The sequence below is a fragment of the Somniosus microcephalus genome, chromosome 12, assembly GCF_052327205.1.
Source record: "Somniosus microcephalus isolate GS21.2 chromosome 12, FLI_Smic_1.0, whole genome shotgun sequence".
Classification (NCBI taxonomy): Eukaryota; Metazoa; Chordata; class Chondrichthyes; order Squaliformes; family Somniosidae; genus Somniosus; species Somniosus microcephalus.
Genome location: NC_140998.1, coordinates 135,576,291 through 135,594,165, shown reverse-complemented (window position 1 = coordinate 135,594,165; position 17,875 = coordinate 135,576,291). Strand labels below are relative to the sequence as shown.

General features: G+C 41.9%; 1 protein-coding gene across 2 annotated transcripts in view; it reads right to left on the bottom strand.

The window, feature by feature from the left end:
- Positions 1–7,633: 7,633 nt before the first annotated feature.
- cox16 (cytochrome c oxidase assembly factor COX16) overlaps positions 7,634–17,875 on the bottom strand; it is an 80,818-nt gene continuing 70,576 nt past the window's right edge. For both annotated transcript variants that reach the window (XM_086003605.1, XM_086003606.1), the window contains exons 3-4: positions 14,376–14,444; positions 7,634–8,038 (exon numbers count right to left, since the gene is read on the bottom strand). In XM_086003605.1, coding sequence (XP_085859731.1) covers positions 7,916–8,038; positions 14,376–14,444 — 192 coding nt within the window. In that variant the 3' untranslated portion in view covers positions 7,634–7,915. The remainder of the gene's footprint in view (positions 8,039–14,375; positions 14,445–17,875) is intronic.

Sequence of the window (17,875 nt, the reverse complement as noted above, 5' to 3'; positions counted from 1 at the left end):
CTTTGTTAGTGAACTGTGTTCTTACAATAAAAAGCTTAAAATGTTCTAGTTTTGATTGGTTGTTGCTAATACAGCAAATTCCCAACCGAAAGCGTTCAAACTTTTGTATCCATGGGCAACGGCAGTTAAGTGTGTGCCGTGGAGTTCGGTGGCCACGTACTTAGATTTAAACTAAGTTCCCATTAATTTCCATATGTCTCAGGTTGCTGATACAAGTAGATCTTGGCACTTTGATTGAGGATTTATCCAGCAGACTGGCAATTATTCTATAAACAGCCTTTTCAAACCGCCAGGCCAACAAAATTCAAATAAGAAACGTAGGTACAAATAAGACACGGGTGCCTAGGCTTTGAGCGCTAGATTGCCAAGACTTGGAGTTCCACAGCCCAGAAACCCTTATACATAGCGCAGTGCTGTGCAGAGGCCAGCTGCTTCCTCAGAAGGAACAGAATCAGAGGAAGTCACTCTGCAGTGCTCTCATGCACATCCTAGTGGTCAAATACGGAATGGCACTGGCCGAGGCTTGGGCGCAAAGAATCTGCTCGTCCTCTCTACCAGGAACTGTGAATCATGGGGGGAGACCAGAGGATTAAAAAATTAAACCAAAAGCAATATAAATAAACAAGAAGAAAAATCTTGCATTACGTTCTTTAAGGAACACAGGAAAAAGTGGGAAAGTTCCCTCCAAAAATATATTTTCTGCAAATGTAGATGGTCATTTTAGCAACTCCAGTGGTTTTAGTCTAAAATCATCATTAATATAAAAGTGATTTATTTTGCTTTCCATTTGGAGGAAAGTTAAAAAAATGTAAATGCATACAGTACTCTAAAATAAAATACATATAAGGGCTATTTCTGTGTTAATCAAGTTGAGGAACAGAGTTAACATTTCAGGTCGATGACCCTTCCTCAGAACTGGAAAAAGCTGGAGATGTGATAGACTTTAAGCAAGTGTGGGGCCGGGAAAGGGAGGAGGGGAGGAAAGAACAAAAGGGAAGGTCTGTGATAGGGTGGAAGGCAGGAAAGATCAAGAAACAAAAGCAAAATACTGTGGATGCTGGAAATCTGAGATTAAGAGACAAAAGGGATGATGGCTCAAGGCAAAAGGAGATGGTAATGGGACAAGTTAAAAAACACAAGATGACTCCAGATGAAATGTTGGACCTGTTACATCTCAAACTTTTTCCCAGTTCTGACGAAGGGTCATCAGCCTGAAACGTTAACTCTGTTTCTCTCTCTACAGATGCTGCCTAACCCGCTGAGTATTTCCAGCATTTTCTGTTTTTATTTCAGATTTCCAGCATCTGCAGTATTTTGCTTTTGAATCTTTTCGCACCCAGTGCCAGCATTACAGAGAGCTAGGTATGGCAGAGCCAGATGTAAACAGCTCCTACTTTGCTCTACGTCAACACTGGTAATACAGTAATATTATGATTTAAATTATGAGTTTATTTTAGTTTCATTAGATTAGTGGTGCGTCCTCAGTTTGATGGGCTACTTGTGCAGTTGCCTTTGATAGCAACTCTGGGGCAACTCAGCGACACCACTAATGGTTTATTTAAAATAGGCAACTACTCAGCGGTGCTAGCTGCCGGGGCTCCAACTGACTACCTGCAACAAATTGTTAAAGTAAATCACATTTTCAATATGGAATTACACACACTAACATCCAATAATGTATACTCTAATATGGAATAACAAGAGGTCCAGTGGGACACCATTAAACATGATCTATAGGCTTGAGGGAACTTACTGTTTGCAGTCAATAAACCTGTCAATTTCCACCTCGGTGTTAATACAGTACTTAAATTAATCCTGAAATTACATTTCACATTTAATAGGATAAAGATTGGAATTGTGTTATTTTTAAACATTAGTGAATTCCCTGAGGGTGGAGTTTCTGGGTTTAGTTTACTATATATATGTACTGGGAGTGTGCTGCAAAATGATCGAGAGGTTTAGAGAACAGTTGCTTGGTTAATAAATCTAATTTGACTGAATTGGCGCTCTATAATTGATAAGTGATCACATCAAAAATTGAAGAAATAGTGCTTGTGGTGGCATCACCGCAAACCAACTGTGAGTCAACATAATCAGCACACATTAGATTGTCTTCTCGTGTCAAGAAGGCACTGAATTGCTGGAGCGCAGCAGTCCTCTGGTACCTCACCCAAGTGGACGCTCTTGGCACACAAGCTTGCACAGCAAGTGGCATCAGGCTTTTTAATCGCCGAGGGCATCTGGAGGCTGATCGTCTTCCCGCTGGACTTTCATGTGCACGGTCAGGCACGAGGTCACTCAAGGTCATGAACCCTGGCTGACTTTTGCTTACTCCCTTGCTTATCCAGTGTGAATGAAATCATTTGTAGCACCCACACCACTACCCCGACTGAAATCGGCTGGGCAGTCCAGAAGAGATTAATCCTTTCTTGTCCTCTTGGCTGAGTTTTTTTTTCATTATTAGTCTCAGCATCATACTGAACCTTTAGAAGTAACCAAATTTCTTTGCAATTGATCTTAAATTAGGCTAAATATCCAAATACATAGATTTTTTTGCTCTCAAAAGATGTCCACTTAAGTTATAAAATATCATGCAGTAATAGGTTACTGTGCAATTCCACTGAAATTTGTTTCCAATCCCAGACTAATTGTGTTTTTATTATATGAACTACCTTTCTTTGGGTTTATGAAGGAAAAGCAGATTAAAGTTGCCAATTTAGCTAGTTGCCATACATAAAATGTGCTACAAATCCTTCTTGTAGGATCAAACAGTCCCTGTTGAGATGGAAGCACTGTTCACTTTGCTCCCATACACTTCTCGCTCATTGGTTCAATGTAATTTGCTCACTCTTTCCCTTACACAAGGGAAGCAGTCATTGCGGAGATAAGAAACTCGCCCAATGGAGAGTCACAGGGTTTGGAGAATCTCAGAAGCCTACTGCTCCACGTTGCAGTCTCAGTGCGCCGACAGTCTCCACCATTGAGACTTCCTGCTTCAAGTGAACATTTAAATAATGCTGTGAATAACTGAGGCAATGAGATTTTTTGAAACAATGCAGGTACCGTTTGCAAATGGCAGAAGCTCCACTTTCAATCAGCAGTACAGAGGAGTCAGTGTGTCCTGTCTGATAGCTGCTGTTTTTGAAGTATCCTCAGTTGTTTTTGAAGTATCCTCAGTTATGCCAAGGAATTCTCAATCAAGTCTGGCCAGACAATCAGAATGCTATATTTTATAAATTAACAATTACATTTCAAATAACCAGTTCCACCATAACAGCACACTATGCAGAACAGTGTGTCTTAAAGAGCACTTTTACCCAAGCTGTGTGTGCCAGTGCAGCGGTAAAACCACTACAAGGGCATTTACAGCAAAGAAAAACAGAATGAAGGTAGCTGATCGACTTTGTCACAGCGACAACTTGTATTTATATAGCACCTTTAACGTAGTAAAACGTCCCAAGGTGCTTCACAGGAGCGTTATCAAACAGAATTTGACACCGAGCCACATAAGGAGATATTAGGGCAGATAAGAGTTAGGTTTTAAGTAGTGAATTCAAGGAGGAAAGAGAGGTGGAGAGGTTTAGGGAGGGAATTCCAGAGCTTAGGGCCTTGGCAGCTGAAGGCACAGCTGCCAATGGTGGAGCAATTAAAATCGGGGATGCTCAAGAGGCCAGAATTGGAGGAACACAGGTGTCTGAGGGTTTTGGGGCAGGAGGAGGTTAGAGAGCTAGGAGTTGGCGAGGCCATGGAGGGATTTGAAAACAAGGGTGAGAGTCTTAAAATCGAGGCATTGCTTAACCAGGAGCAAATGTAGGTCAGCGAGCACAGGGGTGATGGATGAACGGGACTTGATGCGAGTTTGGACATGTGCAGCAGAGTTTTGGATGGCCTCCAGTTTACAAAGGGTGGAAGATGGGAGGCCGGCTAGGAGTGCGTTGGAGTAATCAAGTCTAGAGGTAACAAAGGCATGGATGAGAGTTTCAGCAGCAGATGAGCTGAGGCGGGGCAGAGTCGAGCGATGTTATGGAGGAGGAAATGGGTGGTCTTCATGATGGCGCAGTTGTGATCAGAAGCTCATCTCGGTGTCAAATGCGACACCAAGGTTGCAAACAGTCACCTCAGGATTTAAACATTTATTTATATTGCGTTTCCATATTTAGACCCATGACACAACCTACATATGAGCAGCTCTCCAGTACTGGTGTGTTGCATTAAAATGTGCAAGACATCATTCTCCATTTATATTGGACGCAAGTGCTCCAGTCTCAGACTAAAGATTGAATGGAGATTCCCGATGCCCAGAGTAATGACTTTTGGTCATATCTTGAATCATTGTTGCTCTTGCATTCTACACTGTTTCTGTACAAAACAAGATTTAATAAAGTTTCGTACAGCAAAATGCTTAGTGGACACAATGTGTATGTATAAGGATCTAATCTGGTATTTCAATAGGAAGTCAGAAAATAATCTTGGAAAACTATTTTTAAGATACTATGAACTCTTATTTTCTTTCTCTAATTCATAATTTTAAAACATTTTGTTCTTCCCATTCTTTATTCCCTAGCTCCTCTTGTGCCATGCACCATTCCCTACCCAAGACATACAGGGCCTCCTTGGCTCCTCCAGCACAACTCTGTCCCAAAAGAAACAACCTGCTGAGGAAAACCATGCAGTGAGAAAAAGCCATTTGGCCCATTATGTTCATTCCTCCCATTAGGACACAATCTCCCAAAGGTACTTAATTTCATGACAGAAATGAACACTTAAAAGTTCGAAGGACTCTGGAATTTCTTCCCGATTCCCCTGTATGAAATCAAATACAAATTCCAGGATATCAATCTGAAGTTACAATTATTCAACACAGGTGACATTCCACTGTGACAAAAATGTGCTTCTTGTCTGTATTAAATTGATGGTTGGGATTCTTTATGTCTGAAATAATGAGGTGTTATAATCCTATAGTCACATTTCATTTCTCAATGGAAAAAACTATTAGCTACGAAACCAGGCAGGCTGGCTGCAGTAGGCTCCACCATGTATCAAGCGTCAGGGAAACACAATTACGGAGGTTAAGGTGTTAATTGGGATATATGGCAGCAGATTTCACATTGCATGGCAAACATAGTGCATTGTCAAGGATTGGCTACATATTTAATATTGATAAGGGAAATGCAGCTTTTTGCTTCAATATAACTTCAATAGGGGTTGGATTGTATTTCTGTGGGTAGGATGTTTTATCAGACAGCTCATTTGTTAATTTTTCAGCTGTAAAAAGGTTGTGCTTGGGCCAATCCAACAGAGAAACTAGGCCAGTTTGAAGCTATGGCGTACTTCGGTGTAAAAAGTGAGCTACTATTTTAAAGTCTAAATAGAGAGAGGAAGTGAGTGGCACTTATTTTATGTATCAAGGTGGAGAGTGAATGATCTGATTCACTGTTTTATACTGTATGCTGTCATTTCCCTGGTTTATGTAAATAAACTGTCCATTGGATTACAGCCTGAGCCTTGGTCTTAAAGAGTGTATATTCAGCCTGCTTTTTGGAGAGAGGGTATGCACATGGTAGCACGTGATGCATTCCAGGAGCAGGCGTACTGAGTAATGCTTCTCTGTTACAATCACTGGGTCTCGCCATCATTTACCAGGATATTGGGCAGGTAAAAATACACTCTAGATTACAGGAGGCACAAAACCTGCTTACAGTGATGCTGAACCCAAGAATATATCGCACAGGACACCCATCTTTCCAACAGGCCTGGAACCATCACCGGCAAAAATATTTATGCACCTGCTTACCTGCCTTCTGCTTGGCCTCTTCACCAAATGGCTTACCCGAGATGGCCGGTTCATCACTAGTACCACCATTGTAGGTACAGCAAGGTATAAAACCAAGCCACCCCACAAATAGAATGTTTATCAGGAGTTAACTGCATCAGGCTGCTTTTAAAAAAATAACAAACATTGTTTTTCCATTAAAAAATTCTCAGACGCTGGAGGGGAATATACGTCAACCAAGTGGATCGTGCACCTGAAATTGTTTGGGTCAGAAGAATGTTAGAGGCATGCAATTTGCTGAATTGCAAAGTCTATGTTCACAATGGTACACAGTGGTGTTCCCCAGGGGTCAGTACTAGGACCACTGCTTTTCTTGATATATATTAATGATTTGGACTTGGGTGTACAGGGCACAACTTAAAAATTTGCAGATGACACAAAACTTGGAAGTATAGTGAACAATGAGGATAGTGATAGGCTTCAAGAGGACAGGCTGGTGAAATGGGCAGACACGTGGCAGATGAAATTTACCACAGAAAAGTGCGAAGTGATACATTTTGGTAGGAAGAATGAAGAGGCAATATAAACTAAAGGGTACAATTCTAAAGTGGGTGCATGAACAGAGGCGCCTGGGGCACAAATCATTGAAGGTGGCAGGGCAGGTTGAGAAAGCAGTTTAAAAAAGCATACAGGATCCTGGGCTTCATAAATAGAGGCATAGAGTACAAAAGCAAGGAAGATATAATAAACCTTAATAAAACACTGGATCGGCCTCAACTGGAGTACTGTGTCCAATTCTGGGCACCGCACTTTAGGAAGGATGTGAAGGCCTTAGAGAGGGTGCAGAAAAGATTTACGAGAATGGCTCCAGGGATGAGAGACTTCAGTTACGTGGCTAGACTAGAGAAGCTGGGGTTGTTCTCCTTAGAGCAGAGAAGGTTGAGAGGAGATTTGATTGAGGTGTTCAAAATCATGAGGGGTCTGGACAGAGTAGAGAGAGAAACTGTTCCCATTGGCAGAAGGGTCAAGAACCAGAGGACACAGATTTAAGGTGATTGGCAAAAGAACCAAAGGTGACATGAGGAAAAAATGTTTACGCAGCAAGTGGTTAGGATCTAGAATGCACTGTCTGAAAGGGTGGTGGAGGCAGACTCAATCGTGGCTTTCAAAAGGGAATTGGATAAGTATCTGAAGGAAAAAAATTTGTAGGGCTACAGGGAAAGGGCAGGGGAGTGGGACTAGCTGAAGTGCTCTTAGAGAGCCGGCACAAGCTCGATGGGCCGAATGGCCACCTTCTGTGCTGCAACCATTCTATGATTCTACAAACTACTAGCTTGGGCCAAGGCTATTTTGGACATTGAAAGGGAGAGGCAAAATGAGATGGGAACATCCTTCTAATATTTAATTTAATGGTTAGCATCAAGGTTACAGGTTTTTTTTCCCCTGAAGAAACTGAAGTGGGATACTTAAAAAAAACAAATGACAGTTTTTCTCTGGGGTGTTTGTTAACTGAACAAACCAAGTTCCAGTAAGAGTTCTGCCTAGTCAATGAAAATTCCTCAAAAGGTATGCAGAGAATCTCTAAGGATGGGCAATTATACAAATGCAGGAAACAGACATATTGCCTGGTTCTGGGGCTCTATAATGAAAGACGACATGAACAAGCTCACAAGAAGCATCATCTTGCGCAGGTCCAGTGCCATGTTAATTTAGAGCTACTGGGACTGGTTGCTAGGAAACAGAGAAAGGCTGCTGCTTGAGAGCAGTGTACTAATACTTACTGGAGAAATAAATAAAGACATAGCATTTGGCTGTAATTTCCTACAGCAATAGTTTAAAACTCACTTTGCACTGTTGATGAAACCTTCTAGGACAATTTTATTAAAAAACAAAAATCAAACCAATTTCATATATTGGAACAGATTTGCAATATAATCAGCAGATCCTCTTTCACATTCTCTCTAATCTGCCAATTTAAATTACAATGTTTCAATAACATTCCCATCGTTATTAAATCAATGCAAAAATACAAACATGTTCAATTTTTACATTTTTCAGAAAACCCACCAGCTCAGATCTTCACTTCAGCTCGCCTAGATATACATGTACATCTGCTAACTGGATAAGAATCAGTGCTTCATGTTAATATTGAGTATTGTTTGCATTTTGAGTCTTGCGTTGCTGCTCTTGGTGAGTTTTAGAATCTTCCCAGGGACGCGGTCCTCGGATGTTCACCCAGTCATCCAAGTTACGCTCTTGTAGTTTCTGTGTTTAAAAAAAGTTGCACATTCTCACTGTCTCACATAAACATAACCAATGCATTATGTTCTTGCACAAACCAAAAAAAACCATATAGGCTATTGAACACTGATGGGATAATGCAAATGGCAGTAATTTGAAGGCCATATCAAGCATTTTTACAAATGTAAAAGACTCCGCCCCCTCCAAAAAGCACTTAACTCTTATTACTACCTATAATGCTATTCTTGATGTCAATGGCTTCCTTTCCCCCTGCAGAGTTGCTGCTCCATATGTTTCTGCTCATGGCTGTTTTAGCTATAGGATGTTGCTGTGCTAGGATTCAACACATCCCTCCCCTCTTGCTCTTCAATGAGAGAAAACATGGGAAGTCCATTAGGAGACATTTGCCTTTCTTATTGAGCTCTCACTTGTGCTATGGGTACTTGCTTTCCAATAGCATCCTGGTGTTTTCTCCCATAGGAATGCAAGGGAAAAAGGGAACGGTGCTAAATGTTGGCACCAGGAACATGAAGAAAGGAAGACTTCAAAGGAGACTAAAACATCCATGCAGAAATAATTTTTCTTCTCCTTCCCCAAGTCATTTACTTTTCTCCTCCTTTCTCTTTTCCTATTCTGTATTTATTCCCTCTAGCAGAATATTTCAGATATTAATTTAAGATGGGGGCCTGCTCTCGTGTCACTCTATAGCAGGCTGTGAAGAAGCAAATGGGATTGTCTGCCCTCTTTCCCCCTCCCTCCGCTTTCTGGGGAAATACCAGGTCTTTCTCTGCATGGTAATTTTCCGCAGCCACACAGCTGCAGTCAGGAGCACACTGCTTGGGAAATCCCAGAGGCTCCCCTGCTCTAATGGAGCAGTGTACGGAGCTTCTGAAAGTGCCCTTGAGGAAGACATTTGCTTTGGATTGTAGCCCTCAGCAAAGAGCTTGTCAGCTGCACTGCTTTAAAAGTGGGAAGCCACTTATTCAACATCACATCCACTCCAGCGGCACCTCCCAAATAGAACACAGGTTCCAAATGGACATGAGCATAAAACTGCCCTTAATTCAGCACTGATTGTGCAATATGTATAATTAAATCATCATGCTGCACATCAGTTTCTATCTTGAATTACTAACACTCAAAGTAATACCCAAATTATTTACCTATCCGAACAAGGGGATCCCCAAACTGTTCAGATAAACAAAATCATTGTGTGTTTTCTGTACAGTAACAGGATTTAATGAAAGAGCAATAGGACATGATGCTATCATGGGCTCATGTACTGTACGATAGGACAGGGATCAGTACTATGTTCCTTCTTGCCCACCAGATTATCAGAAATATCACTATAACGAACTCTGCCAAACCTTCTACTTTCAGAAATTTGCTCCTCCTGTCCCAAAGTTCCACTATGGTGAACAACATCCTGCATTTAGTTATAAGTAGCAAATGCTGAATTAAGGGCAGTTTTATGCTCATGTCCACTTGGCGCCTGTGTTCTATTTGAGACCTCGGGCCTGCACAGCCCACAGGGAAAGGAGACTTTTAGCCCATCAGTTTGGGCTGTATTTGAACTCAAGTCTCGGACATGGTAGGGGGCAATGTTTCAGCTGATGCACCACTTAGTGCCCAGTATCGCAACTCAAACCTCAACAATGAGAAGGTCTGTCCCCTCAGTACATGAGGGATCTGACTGTATACAAGGAAAGATTCCAAACATTTTCTGGATAGCAGAAAGATGCTTTTATAGCAATCAAGAATTTAGGAATGCTTTACATACATAAAAATGCTAACCCATTAAGCATTCTCATAGTAGCCCTAATAATAGTGTTGGTCTCTGCAGCAAAAGGCACTTTGAATACCACAAATAGTGATACAAATTTTGTATCCTAGTCACCATTGGACCAACATCATGCAGATGGAGTCACAGGTTAGATATAGTATATTTAGAAATATATTTGAATTAAAATGTTTATTACACTGTACTAATGCTACAACTTTCTTGTTAAATGATTTGCCTTACCTGTGATGTATTAGTTATTTATCTGCAATGGGACTTATTTTGGTTTTGCTACAGGTTATGTGCCATCATATTTTAGATTGATTATACATTCACTCTTATACACTTGAAAAGTCATTTTACACATAAAAGTCAATACTTCTACATGTAAAGATCTTTGTTCCTCCCCTCCTCCAATCCCACTCCCCCACTGGCCTCACAGACTCAAGTGTAGTTGTATAAAGTCATACGACAGCATCACCCATGATGGTCACCAGTTTATTGAATTGGGCAATCTTAATATTCGCAGGACATTCAGACAAATCGCATTTGTTTTCCGTTGCTCTCACTGAATACACCAAGCCATAACAACCGCCCACCTCTGAAATGGGGAGTCAAGATGGAAAAGCTGTACAGGGCAGTGGCACAGTCAGAAAGGAGTCTCTTCATCCTAGTTACAACAGCAATCAAGACATGCCAAATTTAAAACTCTCCAATCCTCGTCACAGGAGGATAGATCATAAATAACACATCAGCGCCTTGTTTTTTGACCCTCAAATCAGAATTGCCTTTAAAGATGTAACATTTATCATATGGACAAAACTATTTTATAATACTCTAGGTATAAATCTTTACTGCAATAGCCAACAGTATCAATATACAGGTAGACTATCCTTTATCCGAAAACCTCGGGACCAGCCGTGTTCCGGTTTTAGGAAAATTTCGGATTTCGGAAGGTGCGCGAAAACAATTCGGTTTTCGGGAGTGCGGATAAAGGATACACTATCCCTTATCCGAAAGGGTGGGATAAATAACGACTATAAATACTGTAGTTACAGGGATAAATACTGTAGTACAGTTTATTTGTAAGGAAAACATTCAGTAAAACTTCAAACATGTACAGGTACAAACTAAGCTAAATACCTGTACATAAACATGCAATAAAGGTACATTACATCTGGCTTGAGGATCTTGGAGAAGATGGTACATCAGTGTTGTCATCATTGTCATCAGGTTGGAGTTGGACATCTGAAGATGGGGTATGGCGGGGGGGTCGGGGGTCGGGTTCGGCCGGGGTCGTGCGCATTTCGGTTTTCAGAAGTCATGCTTTGCTCCACTTTCGGCTTTCAGAGGTTTTCTGGTTTCGGATGTGCAGATAAAGGCTGGTACACTTACGCTGAGCGATTTCGGTTTTCAGAAGTGCGGAAAAATGCTACACTATCCCATATCCGGCTAGGCCTGTAAGTCGTGCGCCACTCCGGTCATGTCGTGCGCACGATTTACGCTGACCGAAAAAACCTTCGGCTTTTAGAGGGTTTCGGTTTTCGGAAGTCCGGATAAAGGGTAGTCTACCTGTACTGAGAACCAGCAGAGATTTTATGATTTGATGAGCAGAGTTAAAAAAAATGATTTCTAGCTACAAGTCAGAGAACCTTTGTTTCTCCTGTAAAAGTGAAATGTTGAAAATGTCACGGAAGTTCACTCCTTGTTGCACAATACACCTCACATAGCTCAAAAATGATTAGGCAGAATGTGAATTACCAATGGAAGGGACAAATCCTTCTCATGGTACAGTGCTGATATAAAAGGTCACTATAATCAATCCTATGGCTTGCAGTGGTCTAGCATTAACTTCAGTCAATGCCAGCAGTATCAGTCCTCCAATGAGCATTTCCCTTTCCCTCCTCTCCCCCACTCCAGAGTCATACTAAACAATCATATAATTGTGGATGCTGCATTATAGCAGTTAAGGGAAAGCAACAAGAACCAAAAGGAGCAAACTGCACAGAACCACAATGATAATAAACAGGAAGGAGTAAAAAGTAAACTGGGAATAGTGTAAAACAGAAAATGAAAGGAAAATAATCCAGACCAAAGCCAATGAATGGCTCCTCGATGGTCCATTGGGAAAGTGCAATACCCAGTTGGGAACTGAGCCATCGATACCAGGAAGATTCCAAGGGATGATCCCTGGTATGTGCCGAGTTAACCAGTCCAAGCTGGGAAATCAGGTAAGGCTCCTGTTCCTGACTACAATTCCTGTTGAAAAGTCTACACTTGTGGAGATTAGGTGACAACAGCATTGGCCCTTGTGTGATAAGCATAGTCACCAGCTTATGCAAATGACCAATAGCCACAGCACTAAATCAGAAAATAAAAAGGCCCATCAGGGTGCTTATGGTATTCTAAACTTTGCCTAGTCATTTTAATACTCCACTGTTGGACAGGACCAGGTCCAGGTTATCAAAAATTCATTCTTACTCTCTGTGAAATCAATGACTTTGGTCATTTTAGGACTGCAGCTCCTGTCATTGTTTGCTTTTAGTCATCCAGGTGAATCCATTACCATGATTAATGCTCTCCAAACAAAACCAAAAAGAAAACCACACAAGTAGACTCTCTTTGCCCAATCTGGAGTGCAAATTGTCTCCTTATAAAGGCAACTCTGCTGCTTAAGCCCAGAGAATTTCAGGTCCAGTTTGACTAAAGGCACAGCTCCTTGAGGGCTCAGTAAGCAAGTGCAAAATGTGTTGGGAGTTTAACCAGCTGAAATTGTGCAGCTTTCTGTCAGCACAGATGAGCTTACAGCAGCTTCAACAGCTAGAATCACCCAATCTACTGTGTTGCAGGATCATTTAGGGAAGAATGTGTGGGAATACCACCAATCTTCAGGTTCACCTCTCCAGCTCCAATCGATGAACCAAATTTGGTTGGTCGGTCAATCAACAACACCCAACTGTACTTTAGATTGGCAACAGCAACAGCTTACTGAGACGACCAGAGGACACACACTGTTCCAAACGTCAATCATCTGAACAACTTGATGCCAAAGAGTCCCATTTACCTTCTAAGGAAAGGAAAAAAGCTGAAGAGGCGATCTTAAAGAATATGTTCAGGTAATCAGCACCAGAAAAGACTATCATGAGTTGCTGATAAAAGTAGTGCTGTACACACTTTCCCTTTGTCAAGTTTTTTCCTTGTAATTTTCCCTCCTGAAGGTAATATCTCCTTGCTAGGGTACAGTTTCACAGGCACTAGTCCTTCAGCACCTCACCCAATTACATAGAATTACACAGAATCTACAGCACAGAAAAAAGCCATTCGGCCCAACTGGACTATGCCGGCGTTTATGCTCCACGAGCTTCTTCCCACCCCTCTTCATCTAACCCAATCAGCATATCCTTCTATTCCTTTCTCCGTCATGTGCTTATCTAGCTTATGTAGTCACCACTATTCATTTACAAACCTTGACATTGTGCTAGCAGGGTATGGGAGACATCACCACAGAGCCCAATGGTATCCTCTCATCATCTGTTGTTCACAGATGTGTACACTCAACAAGACTTTCTGGATAATGATCAGGAGTGGGAATCCTTGCTGATTTTTTACTCACCAACACAAGGGCACTAAGGGTATTTGTAGGATCCCTAACCATGGGCCAGAATTTGCTGGCAAAATAACGGCGAGTTCAATGCGCACACCATTATTCGTCTATAAATAATCCAGCAATTTGTGGCGAGTTGCAAATCGCCATAAACTGCTGGACAATTTGCACCACTCCACCGATAGCGTTGCAAAAATGGCAGCTCACCCTCAACCTCCCATGAGTTTCAAGAAGTTGCTGCATTTGTGCATTAATTACAAATTAAACTCGCTGCAGAAAGTTAGGGCTGGTACTTAACAGCGCAAGGACCCTTTTAATGACGAGATTTATGTTCCTGCAATGCCACTATATCTTTCCGGCCCAGAAAGGGAATAATTGAAACCATGGAGTCTCACTTCAAGCTGAAGGCCAAGGGGAAAAAGTGTCTCAAACAGGGCACATCACGCGATGCCCCTCTCCAGCAAATTCTGGGCCAATGACTTTGATCAGCTAACTCAGCACAGACCAGTGACTGAACCTAGAACCTTCCTAATCTGTGTGGTTCATCTACTCGCTGGATTACGTGAACTTCTGAAAAAACTTGGTTCATCTTTCTTATGAAATAGCAAACCAAGCTTGCAGGGAAAAGCCAGCTAAGTGAAATCAGGCAGAAAAGAAAGTAAAGGTGCGTGGAGGAGTATTCAGACTGGTGGCAAAGGGATAGGCAGACCAAGAGGGCCATAGTAACCAACTAAAGCACTCGGACAGCAGAAGAGTGTTAGGAGATGACAAAGAAACAAGACGCCATGGCGGGAGGTCTGAGGTACAATCAAATGTTGAGATCTAATGAACATTGTGCATTGCGATGCATCTATAAATCTTGAACCAAAAGGATTAAAAGAATAAAAGGACACAATGAAGTTGTCTCAAGATTATATTATGAACATTAATCACGATGTGTGATCAGCTGTTCAGGACTGCTCAATTTTTATACATACCTGATACTCTGATTCCACTGTAATCTTATCTTTATTCTTGCTTAATTGAGCTTCAAGAACTGGATCAATCTGAAAAATGGGGAAAAATGATTCAATTTAACAAACTCAAAAGAAGCTACAAACATAATCTGTTGAAACCAAATCAGGTTACAAAAGTTATTCTGGTCAAATTTGGTACCAACTAAACTTTCACAGCATACTGAAAAATGATTAGCACACTACACTAAAACTGTGCAACAACCCAGAACTTTCAACATTCTACTCCTTATATTAACATTTAAAAACAGGATTGCTTCAGTTATTCAGTTGGCCATCTCAATAGCAGGCATCAGCAAGCTATTTGACCACAAAGGGCATGCCAACCAAACCTGAGCCATTCACCTCCTAATGTCCACACGGCATTAGTAGCTCCGGCACGGCAAGAGAGCCCTAGGTGGGCAGAGGAAACGCTTCAAGGACACCCTCAAAGCCTCCTTGAAAAAGTACACCAACCCCACTGACACCTGGGAATTCCTGGCCCAAGATCGCACAAAGTGAATGAAAAGCATCCGAGAAGGCGCCGAACACCTCGAGTCTCTTCGCCAGGAGCAAGTGGAAGCCAAGCGCAAACAGTGCAAGGAGCGCACGTCAACCCAAGCACCGTCTGCCCCACCTGTGACAGAGACTGTAGGTCCCACATTGGACTCATCAGTTACCTGCGAACCATGGTAGTAGGCCAGATCACCAACAACGATGAGTCAGCCTACAGGGAGGAGGTCCAGCATCTCGTGAAGTGGTGCGCCGATAACAACCTGGCCCTTAACATCAAGAAAACCAAAGAAATCATTGTGGACTTCAGGAAGTCTAAAAGGCGGAAGTCACACCCCATCCACATCAATGGGGCTGTGGTGGAAAGGGTGGACAGCTTTAAGTTCCTCGGAGTCCACATCACGGAAGACCTCTCCTGGTCCCTCAATACCTCCTCTGGTGAAGAAGGCCCAGCAGCGCCTATATTTCCTAAGGAGGCTGAAGGGATGTAACCTGTCATCCCTGATCTAACTTTTACCGCTGCACTATAGAGAGCATCCTGACGAACTGTATCACAGTATGGTATGGCAGCTGTAGCTACTATGACCGGAAAGCCCTGCAGCGGGTAGTCAAAACTGCCCAACGCATTACCGGCACCCGGCTACCGACCATAGAGCACATATACCAGAAACGCTGTTTACGGAGGTCACGGACCATCATCAAAGACCCTACCCACCCCAGCCACAGTCTGTTCGCCCTCCTGCCATCTGGGAGACACTACAGATGCATTCGCACCCTACGACCAGATTTAGGAACAGCTTCTTTCCCAGGGCTGTCATCCTACTGAACTCCACAAATAAACTCTAAAGCCTGCACATCTGCCAATGCACTTTATTATGGTTATGTTTATGTTAATGTATTACAAGCCAAATGTATGCTGAATGTTTAAATGTCTTAATCTAAATGTACACTCTCGGGAGCCGCAAGCCTACATTTCATTGTACTGCACTTGTGCACTAACAATGACAATAAAGTTGATTATGATGATTATGATTATGATCCTCGGTTCCGAGGGACTGCCCAAGAAGAATGTCCACACATGAGCACTTTCCAAAAGAGGTCACTGGTTAGTAATAAGGAGCAGGAACTCTTGCCAGTTTGGTCCTTCCTCAACGGAAGGATGTGTAGCCAATCGTCGCATTGCAAAACTGGCCGTGGCTGGGATTAATCAGCGCACAATGGGTTCTTCTGGTCTGTGTGACCAAGCATTGCCTTTATCCAGTTCTGATGAAAGGTCATCGACATGAAACATTAACTCTGTTTCTTTCTCCACAGATGCTGCCTGACCTGCTGAGCATTTTCAGTTTTTATTTCAGATTTCCAGCATCCGCAGTATTTGGCTTTTGTATTGCCTTTATCCAGTAGGGCCTTGGAGGGGGACCACCCATTTTATTTCTACAAATGTTCTTATTATGGCATTATATTCTGACAGCTTTTACAGCAGGTGCTTTGAAGCTTCTTCTTATTTGACTTTATAAATAATTGCATAAATCCATTACATTGCACATCTTTCAAAGATCATAAAAATCAATAATTGCAAGGGACTTTGCACTCAGCTATTTTGTTTAAAGCACTAGAATAGAATGGTGATTTGGGAATTTTGATGACACGGTGGGTTAGGACGCAGTCCGTTCACACTGGAAACTCAGTTTCCAATCCAATGCAGACACAGAAGGTGAGGTTTTACCCTTCTATAGCAAGTTCCCAATCTTAGCCACACCCTCAGGGAGAGGCACTGAATATGGGCAAGTTTTCAACTTGACAAAGTGGGAGACTCTCTCTCTCGTCTGAGCCAGAAGGCTGTAGTGTGTGACAAAAATCAAGTATTTTTGTCTCATTGTAGTTGGCAGTTGATCCAGTCACTGTACATAAGCAGTTAAAAAATGCAACTTGCAGTAACAAGCTTATTTTGACATAATGTTGCAAGTTTCATCAGTTATAGATTTCAGAGGGAGATCAATCAAATTTAAATAACTGCTGTGTGATTGCTTCAGCTTGTATTTAACTGACAGTTATTTTTTGAAATTTGAGGTTAAAATCTTTTCTATTTCAAATTTAGGTGATTGCTGACTACCTATGTATAAACTGTTTTGCTTAAATCGAGGGATGGCTGTAAAATCCCACGAGAAGCAATTTGAAATTTCATAAAGGCAGTCAGGAATCACCTAAATGTGACAATCTTGAAAGGAGAAACACTATTAAAAAGTTATTTCCTAAACGTTCAGCTTGGTTCTTAGAGCTGTGATCTGTTTTAATATTTTGTTTAATTGACAAGTTATATGGAAGGTTGCCTCCTGTAAATATGAAACTACAGGAAACTTTCGATTAACCGGCCCCTAAATAACCGGAAATGTCGGTTAACCGGCAAAATTCAGGAGTCGGTTTCAGCTAACTTTTATAACTTGCACAGCAACAAATCGAGGAAGGCAAGGGTTTGGCTGCAGCTGTTGCTAAGCTACAGAGACGCTTGCAACTTGTGGACGTTCTTCTGAAGCTGTTGCTAAGCAACAGGGTTTGTTGCTTCATACGGAGCTCTAAGGTCCGTATCTTTCACTATAGCGTTCGGTTATCCGGAATTGTTGCTGAACCGGCACCACGTCGGTCCCGTCCGTGCCGGATACCAGAAAGTTTCCTGTACTTGTTAACCTCCCATAGCTTTCCACACAGGGTATCAAGACTAAATGTGGTCTTCAGATAAAGCAGAGTTGGAGAGCAGGAGATAATGGGATCAGGGCATGTAGATGTAATTCAGTCAACATTTTTGAAGTTATACATTGTCACTTTTCTATAATATATATTTATAGTTAAATAAGCAAACGGTACAGCAATTTAGGAAGTGAAGTAGTGAGTGGTGTTGGTTGGAATATAGGAGTTGCTCTGCAGTGCAGGATGAGGAACTGGGAGATGTAAAACTGAAGCTAGTGACACCACTC